The 12055-nt window shown below is 37.8% G+C and overlaps 1 protein-coding gene across 15 annotated transcripts in view; it reads left to right on the top strand.

The window, feature by feature from the left end:
• LOC140483855 (contactin-4-like) overlaps positions 1–12055 on the top strand; it is a 2466301-nt gene that overhangs the window by 1984889 nt on the left and 469357 nt on the right. For all 15 annotated transcript variants that reach the window (XM_072582595.1, XM_072582599.1, XM_072582606.1 and 12 more), the window contains one exon: positions 4076–4200. In XM_072582595.1, the coding sequence (XP_072438696.1) occupies positions 4076–4200 (125 nt within the window). The remainder of the gene's footprint in view (positions 1–4075; positions 4201–12055) is intronic.

Below are 12055 nucleotides of genomic sequence, written 5' to 3'. Positions count from 1 at the left end.
AGCCAAAGCTGTTAAGCTAAGAGTCTTAAAGCTTGACTCCACTCATTATCAAGCAGCCACTGTAGCAGCAGTATGTACCATTTGCAAGTTACATTGCAGACATTCACCAAGGCTCTTCAGATAGCACTTTGCAAACCTATGACCACTTCCAGCCAGAAAGACAAGGGTAGCAGAGATTTGGGAATACCACCAACCTACATGTGTCCTTCAAAACCACTCACCATCTTAGCTCGGAAAATTTTTGCCATTTCTTCAGTATCGTTGGATGAAGATCCTGAAGCTCCCTCCCAAACTAAATTGTGATTCTCCTTACAACACATGGACAACAGTGGGTGAAGAAAACAGCTCATCATCACGACCTTCTCAAGAGCAACTGGGGGTGGTCAATAAATTCTGGATGAGCCAGTATCCCCCTATCCTGTGAAAGAATTAAGAAAAGAGGACCTTTCTCATTGATGATTAATTCCTCGACCACAAACCAATCAACTTGAGTTGTCAATTACCTGTCACTAGCCACTTTATCAAGTTCCTTCCTTTCAAAACATGCAGTCATTCTTGCAAATCCTTGTTTTGTAAAACATTTTTTAGTTATTTCTCTCATTTCAATCCTCAATTTTAGAAGGAATCAAAATGAAAAAATAATCTGATCTTGACAGGAATAAAAATATTTGAGCCCAACAGTAAATGGAAAGAGAGAATAGTATTGAACAGCTTGGAAGTGTTCCAAGTAACAGTAAGGTTATTGGCAGGTGAAAGGATGAGACTAGAGCTGCAGCAGGGTAGAGAGGGTGATGTTGTCTTCATATACATAGATTGCATCAGTCTGAAAGGTAAAGGAATTCATTAATTCTTTTGACCGATGATTGGCGATGAGTTAGGGCTGGTGGGCAAACAGGTACTTCATCAATAAAAAAAAACACTGTCCATCCCCCATCCATCTCAATGTGACTCTGATCTCGCTTGATTTATGGACGAGTGACCAACAGCTTACCGCACCCCCACCCCTCACCTGAAGGAAAGATAGTTGGTTGCTGAATTGCTCCTTACAACTTTGCTTCACAGCTAAAAGACAGCATTCACTCAAGAGGTAGTCCCACCCACAGCCTGAGCTCTGTCGCGAACACAGCTGAGATTACAGGAAGAGGCCTGAAGATGACAATCCGAGTAGGTAAGTCCCAAAGGTCTTAGAGAGTGAGAATAGAGCCCAGACAGTAGTTTGTTTTGTTGAGTCGGTGGGGCCAAAGGGAGGGACATGGCAACTTGAGATATACCACAATGCACCGTTCCTTTCCACTTCTGCACATTTTGGCCACTCTGCCTGACCGCCCTTGCCAAACACATTCTGGTGTCATTTGAAGCTTGTGAGAAGCCAACTGAACCTTTAGTTATTTATTTTAATATGGCAGGTAGGCAGCTCATTTTAGCACCCATCCAACTTGTACATCGTGTGGTTGAATTTTGGGGCGTATCGGAAGATGGTGGACTATCTGCCTAACACTCTTTTTAATATCCCATCCATGCTTAAAAATACATCTAACGACAGCATGAAAAGTCAGCCCCTCGTCAGCCATTCAGTTGTATCAAATCTCTGCAGTGAGTTAAGATACAAGTACACTACTCCTTAGGGCACTAAGACAGAAGGCAAATATTACAGTCTTACCAATGATTCCCACATCCCAAGAATGTTTTTTTTTAAAATACAATGATTTTACATAAACATGTTAGAACTTTCCATGTGAAGGTTTGGACTTGAAAAGCTCAAGCAACTGTGCAGTCCTGTTGTATTCAATTACCACAGTACATAAAGCACCAATGCTGCCAAAGACCAGCCCATGAGAAAGGTTCATATGACTTTTTTACTGGCCTCCTCAGAATAAGTTCAAAATAGCTCTGGAGAGTTTGAAAATGCTGTCTTTCTTTGAAATGCGGAAAAAAAAGTGCTGCTCCTACTTTGAAAGTGAAAGTTTTGGAAAGTCAGCTTCCAGCTACACCCATCACAGGTGCATGAAGTAATAAATTATAAATAGTAAATCCCGGATGATTTCCACTCCAACTATAACTCAGATCTAGATCAGGAGTACAAAAGAGATTACTGTGTTCAAGTGGTTATATTGTGCTGATTTCAGCTAGCAAGCATATCCTTGATTATGAATAAAAATATAGAAGTTGTCAGGAGCAAACAGCAAAATTGGTTTTAAACCTACTAATTGTTGGTTGTGACAAAGGAACTACGTTTTAACATGGCTTACTGGAGAAAGGAAGTTGCTTATTGCCTCCAGCTATCAACTGATCATGTTCCATTGGGTCTCAAATCCCACAAAGCATCATTCAACTGTTAGCTGCAACACCATCGAAACGGATATGTCAATGAGGTCAATCTCTGGTGGAACACTGAACTTCAAGTCAAATTCCATCTTTGGCAGCAAAACACAAGGAACAAAATGACCCACGAAATCCAGAACCAAGAATATGTAAAAACAAGGCAATAGCCTTCAACATTAAGCAGAATTTTCATTGTTACATGTAAAGTCCCAGTATTACCACTTCAATGAAAACCAATGCAATAAGTTCTTTGTGACTCGTGAAAGATAAATTATGACTGTCTCTTGGTTAATCTTACTAAGACAGCACTGGTATGGTAATGATATAAGACTTTAATGATATAAGCAATTGATTTTAAGGAGTTTTCAAAAGATGGAAAGCACGATAAACATGCCTTTAAAGATGACGAGCACAGATTAGCTAACTAGGCATATTTCGCCAAAGAAAATTCAGAATGTAGACTTGGAGTTTGATCCTCGCTGTGAGAGTGATCTACTAGCAATGAGTGTCTTGGTACATAAGCCAAGAGTAGTGACCTGGTTCAGGCATCCAAGTTTTTCAAAACAAGCTTTCTGAACTATTTTGGATGATATAAAGCAACTATATATAAGCTCGAAAACACTCAGAAGATTGAATGTCGAATTAAAGACACTGGATTATGAGTAAAGATTCAAAGAGTTGGTAAAACTATCAAGAGAAAATCTTTTAAAATATTAAACTACATGGAAAATCTGGATATGGAGTATTTAACCTGAAAGTCACTTGCCTCACTTAGAGAGAAAGGTCCGGATGTAATAAAACTGAAGAAGATTAGAACTAATAATTTGATGTTGCATTGCAGCAGGTTAGATTTGCAGAACAAAAATTCCAGCTTATAATAAAAATAAGCTGGTGAACATTTTGTGAGGAACTAGATTGAAGATTCCATAGAATCCCTATAATGTGGAAACAGGCCATTTGGCCCAATGAGTCCACACTGACCGTCCGAAGAGCATCCCACCCAGAATCATCCCTCTACCCTTTCCCTCCAACCCTGCATTTTCCAAGGCTAATGCACCTAACCTACACATCTCTGGACACTATGGGTAATTTAGCATGACCAAAGCACCTTTGGACTGCAGTAGGACACTGGAGCACTCAGTTGAAACCCACGCAGACATGTGGAGAACATCCAAACTTTATACAGCATTTACAGGAAAGCTTTTGGTGATGCTACTCCCATAATATTAAAATAACTGAATAACATATTTTGTTGAATGTCCCTTTGTGATGGGAGAGACCATTACACTGCATTATAATCATGAAAACTTTCTCAAAGTTTGGTTGCTTTTCTGCCAAGGGAAATGTGATGGTCTGGGATGGGTAGAGGTGGGGAAAAAGTTTGATGAATGAAATCTTTTTCCATGGTCTCATTCAGGTAAATGTAACACTTCGTACTTTTACTGTTCCTGCAGTTCTGACAATTTGCATGTGTAAAAGGACACATATAAATTTCAAACACCTCAGAGTTGTTTCAACACATTGCATGTCAGACTCACATGGAATACTCTTTTGATTTTGAAGCAAGATAAGATTAGAAATAACAAGTCAATACAGATGGAACTGGCTATAAAATGCAGTGACAGGAACTTGAATTTGCTTGGTTAATAGGGGAACAATAGTCAATATCATTATGTTCTATGTGGAAAAGGACTATTTCACTCACCTTGTACATATGGCTCAAAATTATTGACTTTCTTCTTATTTTTTGAAGGATTACCCTGAAAGATGGCAGTTTACGAATAGTTAATGTAACAAAAAGGGATGATGGACGCTACACTTGTATTGCCCGGAACCATTTTGGATCAGCCAACAGCACAGGAACAATAACAGTGAAAGGTACTAGTTAAATGTTATGATTTATTTGTTAAAGAAATAATGACTCAAGTGTGCTTTGAAACAGTTGCACACATTACACTTTGTGTACTATTTAACAGTGACAATGTTTACATTTGTTTATAAGCATAGCTAGATGTTGATAACTGTGTAATTCTGATGGAAGTGACTGCATGGGCCACTTGTTTTTAAACAAAGAAAATAGCCTACTCATTTCAGAAATGCAACTTCAATTTTAATAGTATGGATGAGTGCAAAGATGTGGGAGAAGTCGATTTGGCATTTTTAAAAGGTACATTGTTGTCATTGTTCAGCATTATTCTTTGCAACAGTGACAAATTATAATTTCAATTTTGAGCAACTATATATTTGGTGAAACAATCCAATTTGTCTGGAGATCTTTATTTGCGACATGCGTTTACCCCAAGTTGTGAAAAATGAAATGTCTGTTGACCCTTTTGATATGACAGTATGACAGTATTTGCATTGGAAATTCAAAGTAGGTTATTCCAGGAGCTAAGTCTATCTCAATAAAATAGCGTTGTCCGTTTAATTGAAGTTTTAGCTTGACCAAGTCATTGTTATGTGAGTTAAATGATTACATTCAAGCTGCTATAAGCCTTTTATATTCCCATTCCACTTAGTCAAATAGGGAGATGACATGCAATCTTGCTTTTACACACAGCCTTCTCGAAGTGAACAGGTAGGCAGAAAGCTGACAATACAAATAAGAATAGCTATAGGGAATTATAACTCGATTTCCATTTCATGCTGAAGAATAGAAGATGAAATGCATTGATGCAGAGAGAAAGTTTGATGACAAACCAGAAACAATGATTCTGAGGTAATGGTTGTTGCTCATATTGGGAGAAAAAACAAAATAACTAATTTATTTTGTTTTAATTTGTATGTAACTAATATGGTTTTAGATTTATGGATAAATCTGATGAAACAGGGTGGATGTGTTGTCCCAGTCGAAGTGGTGTCCTTCATCATCCATATGTGAGGATACTAGTGAGAGAGGGTCATGTCTTTTTGTGGCTAGTTGGTGTTCCAGGATACATGAATATCAACTAGCCAAAAAATGACATGACCTTCTCTCACTAGTATCCTTACATACAGATAAGGAAGGACACCACTTTGACTTGGACAACACATCCATCCTAGGACAAGCCAAACAGAGACACACACGAGAACTCCAAGAAGCATGACATTCCAACTGGAACTCTATCAACAAACATATCAAGTTAGACCCCATCTCCCACCCCCTGAGAAAAGGAACAGGAAGTGACTTCACCACAGGAAATAAAAACACCACAGGAAATGACTTCACCAACCCAAAGAAACCCAGACATATAAATAGAAAGCAGGAATTTTGAACATTGCTTCACCTGAGGCCCATTGAAAATCTTACTGAGTAGGGTAACGAAACATCTAGAAATGAACCTTGCAGCTCAGCGAGCAAACCTACATCCAAAACCTCAACCTGAACTAGAAATCTTCTCAAAACTCATTCAGGAAGACATACATAAAGCGCTGGAATGTGGAGGTTCAGTGAAAAGAAATGTAAGCTCACAATTGTATTTTTTATTTAAAAGAATTGGAAAGTCGTCATAGAACAGAAAAGTGCACTCCTGAAGCGTGAATGCATAAAAAAACCATTAAAACTATTACCGTTTCATTTTATGGAGATAACAATGAGCACAATAGCAAACCTTATTTGTTTAAGGCAAGGTTTACAGCACATATGGCACAGTGGTAGTGCCCGTACCTCTGAGCCAGGAGTCCAGGTTCAAGTTCCAAGCTGGCTCCTGAAGTGTGTAATACTATCTCTCACCGGGTTGATGAGAACATATCTACAGTAACAGTTACAGGCCAAAGTTCCAGTATTGTTTTTTGCATTCCATTTTACAAAGAACTTAACATGAGAGGCAGATTCACTGGAAGAAATCAAGAAGGAAAGATTCCAATTATAAAGGTAAAGTTAAGACACTACAATGTTGTCTATTCTAACAGAGAAGATTCAAAGTTAATGAAGTCTTTTAAAATTATGAAGGATTTTGACATGTTGAATAGGAGAATAATAATTCTTCTGATTCAAGTGCCAATTATATTTTAAACTAAGTAGTAAGAGAATGAAGAATGAGGTGAAGTGACATTTCTTGACAGTATAAATAATTAGAACATTGAATGTCTTTCCTCAAAGTAATTGATGCATCCTTTCAGAATAAGTTGATAAACATTTAAAATATAGCATGACACCATGTATTCAGGAATAGACAAGGAACAATGGGATTTATTTTGGATTATTCAAGCAAGAAAACAGCACAATGTTCATCAAATGCTGAAGTCCTTTATGGTTCTAGTTAAAAAGAACCTGGAAATGTAACATGATGGTCCTTTTACTGAGCTGTATGCTCTGTGGATATCATGTTAAAAGTAAGATGTATTTTGAGGTCTGTGTTGTAAAGAATTGAAATAGGATTTCTACATAACAATTTATACAGATAAATTGGCTCATGCTTTGATACAAAAATAGATTGTGAAAGAAGAAAGAATTTCATTTGTATCATAGATGTCCCAAAGTATTTTCAGTTTGTGATAAATGTTCAAATTGCAACCACTTTTGACATGTCGACAATGTAGCAATTAATGCACATGAAGATCCCACTAGCATCAGTCATAATAATCAGATAATCTGATTCACTGATGTTGGTTAAGAGTTATTAAGGGATATGATGAACAACTTCCCAGCACTTCCTCAAATAATGCAACTGTATCTCTTTTTGCTACCTGAAAGCATAGATGGCCACATGTTTTAACATCTCATCTGAACGTTAGTTTATCTGATGATACAGCACTTACTCATTATTCCTCTTGAGCGTTAGTTGAGGTTTTGTGCTCAGGTCTCTGGACTGTAATTTGAATCTCCAACGTTCTGATGCACTGGCGAAATTACTACTACTGAACCATGGCTAACTCGTTATCCCTATCATGCTAAAGCATAAGGTGAAGAAACAATTAACCTTCACTGTTGCAGGAACAGATGTTGACAGCTGACATGAGCATATTCAACCACATTTCTTTTTGCATTAAAGTTCATGAGATCAGATAGCTCAGGGATACCAAACAAATCATGGAGATATGTTGGTCCAACAACATTGATGCTGTTGTCCACCTGAATGATAAGATTTTCAGTGGAAGCAGGTACAGTTGAAATGTACTTGCCAAAGTGGATTCTGCAGACACATACATTGTTGCAATAGTATTAACAATGGCTTATCAATATTCAAGTTACATCATCTAATTTTAGACTACAGTGATTTTTGTATAGATCATATCCAGGCATAAAATAACTACTGTAATGACTTAACTACAGCTTGAACTAAGCTTTGTGAATGTAGTGTGAAATTTACATACCGGTCTGCACTGAAATTATCACCTCGTACAAAGACAATGATAATGGCCAAACAAGTCATATCCTGTTTAATTCATACATAGAGGATAATTCAACATAAGGGGAAATGAAAGGCTAACTGTTATCTAGCCAGCCTGGAAAGACAAGGAGCAGACTCAGGAATATATAAATGAGCCTAAATTAACTGTTACTTGGACAGCAATGCAGAAGCAAACAAAAGATGAATTTGTGTGCAAAAATGAGAAGACACATTTCCTGCCTATCCCTGACTTAATGTCTCAAAAGCCTCTGCCTTGTGAAGTAGAAACCTTGCCCAAAGTTGTTCACCGAGATCTCAAAGTTTGCAAATTTTAACACCGCTGAAGAAGTAAGACAAGAACTAAAGTATTCAAGGCCTGAAGGACTCTGAGAACTTGCACTAACAACTGTCCTTCCCTTCCTCTGTCTGTAGGAACACTCCACAGCTTCTCCCTAAGTTGTCTACCTATGTTTGCTGATACGTTTCTTTTGAGGTAATACATAATAACATTCCTCTTGAATTAAACATCTCATTTATTTTGACCTAGTTAATTATGTTTCAGTAATTATGGAGTGTGGTAACTGCATGCAAAACGTCAATAAAAAAAAAACATTTGTTTCAACTGACTGAGAGGTGGGCAAAAAGTAAAAACCTGATCCCTCCACACCTGGTCATGACAATGTGGGATATTATTTCAGGATTTTCCTGCTGGTGACAGGAAAAAATGTCAGGACTATTTCTCGGTTCCTGTTACAGGTGCTCACTCTCTGGATGCTCACTCTTGGGATGTTCACAGGGGCGCCAATTAAGAATGCTGGGTTGGGTCTCAAAGTTGAACAGTCAGTTAAAGGCCCCCTATTTTAACAGGTACAACAGACTATCATTGAAGGTTAATAAAAGAAGAGGGTGCTTCAACAGGGAGGCAACTTCGCTCCAAAGTTTTCAAATCCTCAATTACAAAATAAATTAGGAAAGAACCCCTACAGGGCAGCATGACCGCTCCTGCAACCAGAAAGGCAAGGCCACTTGGCCTGTCAGTAAATCTGGTGCCAAGGCCTACTGCAGGCTGCGTATCTTCAGGAACCCAAACTAGTCCATCCTGACCTGGAAGCTTGAAACCCCTAATTGACCTCTTTTAATTGGGTACTTCACTGCCACCAATCTTCCCATCTCTATTCTGTTTCTAAGTCTAATTATCAACTATAAATATTAGTCCTGAATCTAAACAGAAGTGGTTTTGGCCTTCCTTAAGATGGCAGTTTATTGCCTGATAGGAATAAATATCTTTACATGAACTTTGCAGGTGTAGATACTTAGGACTAACAGGAGTTGTGCAAGCACATCTGCTTCTCTCAGAAAGTTGTGTAGATCTCAGGCATATACAACCTAGAATATAGTTTACTCTATCAACAGAGTATATAAGATTGATTTTGTGTGACATTGCATGACATTCATAGGAAGGTGGAGCTAATGTAACTTAAACATCAACAGGCAGGTACATTTAAAAGACATTTGGAGAAGTACATGAATAGCAAGAGTTTAGAGGGGTATCGGTTAAATGCTAGTAAATGGGACTAGATGAGTTTAGGATATATGTTTGGCATGGGCAAGTTGGACTGAAGGGTCTGTTTCCATATTGTGTAACTCTATGGCTCTATGACTAGCTTCAGCAGAATTCATATTTGCCTCTTATTCTCTCTGATTCTCTGACCAGGAATTCAGTCCATGTATCAGTCATGATATTGAGGCTAGTGGTGAAGCCAAACTATCCTGATGGTTTTGCACTTTTTTTACATTGTTGTAGTATCATGTTGTGAGTAATCTAGTGTCTATCTGACTTGGGCCTTGTTAATGTTGGAGAGGTTTTGACGGGAGACTAGGAAAATCAAAAATTGCTGAATGACCAGTTCTCAACCATGGAAAATATCATGTTGATATTTCTGAGAGCTGCCAGTCAGTGTTGCTATTTAACATTAATGGAGATGGTTGTACTTTCTCTTCTAGGAGATAGTCATGAAATTGATCTAATAGAACACCTACTTTAGTGTTACTTATAGCCGAATCTCCATGTATTGCGATCATTTGCCTAGGTAGATTAGATTAGATTACTTTTTTTTAGATTAGATTAGATTACTTACAGTGTGGAAACAGGCCCTTCGGCCCAACAAGTCCACACCGCCCCGCCGAAGCGTAACCCACCCATACCCCTACATCTACCCCTTACCTAACACTACGGGCAATTTAGCATAGCCAATTCACCTGACCTGCACGTTTTTGGACTGTGGGAGGAAACCGGAGCACCCGGAGGAAACCCACGCAGACACGGGGAGAATGTGCAAACTCCACACAGTCAGTCGCCTGAGGCGGGAATTGAACCCGGGCCTCTGGCGCTGTGAGGCAGCAGTGCTAACCACTGTGCCACCGTGCCACCCACCAATAGCTTCAATATCAGAAGATTTGTGGATGACCTGAATGTTCAGAGTACATCATGAACAGCCATAAACACAGGTCACTGTTGATAAGTCTTTCATCATTATTGAGAGGAAGCAGAAAGGAATGTTTTTGGCCAAGTTAGATTTATACAGTTTTCTGTAATTGCCATGTCAGAACAAATTTCAAATGTTTTTGTTTGGATGTCATTATCATAGCTGCATGAGAGCAGAATGACCAGGAGAGCTCTGATACTCAAAGCACAGTTGTTGTTTGTAGTATTTGCTGGAATCTTTCAGTATCTGCAAATCTACAGGTTTAACCTTCAGAAGTTAAGAATTTTTAAGTTAGGAGGTGTTTTAAGTTATTTGCTGCCAACAATCCTCTTTTGTCTACCCTATGTCAAGGGCTTGCCTAATGGTCAGTGGTAAAGAATATATCACCATAAGGTCCTTGTAGAAATGGCACAGTTCTTCATAAACAAAATAGTTTGCTGTATGATAATATTAAGTACAACTGCATTGCCAGTCAGATATAATTAAAACAACTCTCTGGAGCTGTTCAAAATATGTCTGCTCCCCATGAAAGCTCAAGTAGAGCTCACTATCTTTATCCACAGATCTTGTGTGACATTAACAGAACAGATAGAGCTCAATGTAACATGAGCATTGACTCTTTTAGGATATCTTGTATAACATTTGTAACTACCACAGTAATGTTGTCAGGACCCATAGCCTTTCTGCCTTTGGTGCATTCAGCCATTTCACGAGATGACATGGCTGGACATTGACATCCTCAATAAATCCAAAAGGGCATGATTCAAATAACTGAATGTTATAACAATAATTTCAATGCCAATATTTTAATCCTGTACCTGATGTACGAAAACCATTATCATTTTTAATATTGGACAGTATGATTGAGGAAAATAGCTCAACAATACCGAAACTTCCTATGGTCTTTGGATGACAGGAGTTAAATTGACCTCAATGCAATTCAATGTAAAAATCTTCAAAGAAGTGTGAAAGGAAGTATTTTGTTACATGTTTTTAGAGCTAGTTAAGCTGGGTAAGTTTATCTGAAGATTGGAGGGCAGTAATTCTATCTTGATGTGCAAAGAACGAACAGAACATTGATTTAGAAATATCAGATCAATTATTCTAACACCTGCAGTGTGAACACTATTTTGAATCAACATGTGAACCTATCAATATACGCCAAAAGAGCTGAAGGAGCAAGTGTAGCATAATTTAGAAGTAGAGTCATAGAGTGATTTACTAATCCAGTGGATTTCTTTGTTACACACAAAAAAAACACAAAAGTAAATGATTTTGATTAATTCACAGCTTTTTGCGCTCAGAATTGAGAAATCTGATACAGTAGTCAATGGCATATTTGCATTGCTGATCCTGGAAAAGAATCTATTCTGTGCTGCCTTTACTAATTCCCAACAAATATATTTTTTGCTTCAATTGACCACAACGTCCATCAACATTACACTATAAACAGGCTATTTGAATGCCATAATTTAAAATACAACTGTATCTCCATTTTAAATAGCCACTTACAGTTCTCCAAGGTGAGTACTGCAGATGCAATAAAATCTGCTAATGTTATTAGAAGCACTTCTAGTCAATTCTTGGAATATCTCTTGAAATCTCTTCTTTAAGAAGAAAGGCCAACATTTGCAAGAAACAAAGTAATAGAATTAAAATTGTATTATACAGAATGTTTCCGTTCTTATTGCTCCAAGTAGATTTGTTGCTGTTTTTGAGAAAATCAATCTTCTTTGGTAATCAATCAAGTTTTCAATCGCCTACTTGGTGTAAATTTTGTGGGAGTCTTTCAGTTTATTGGAAAGGCATCCACAAATGTGTACCATTGCATTTGCTTTCTTTTCCTTCGGGAAGAGTATTTGGGAAGGCTAAAATATTATCAAAATCATGGTGAATAATGACAATCATTTATTGAAGTGAGGTCGCAGTATAGAC

The sequence above is a fragment of the Chiloscyllium punctatum genome, chromosome 12, assembly GCF_047496795.1.
Source record: "Chiloscyllium punctatum isolate Juve2018m chromosome 12, sChiPun1.3, whole genome shotgun sequence".
NCBI classification, from domain to species: domain Eukaryota; kingdom Metazoa; phylum Chordata; class Chondrichthyes; order Orectolobiformes; family Hemiscylliidae; genus Chiloscyllium; species Chiloscyllium punctatum.
This window is presented reverse-complemented; position numbering and strand designations above follow the sequence as displayed.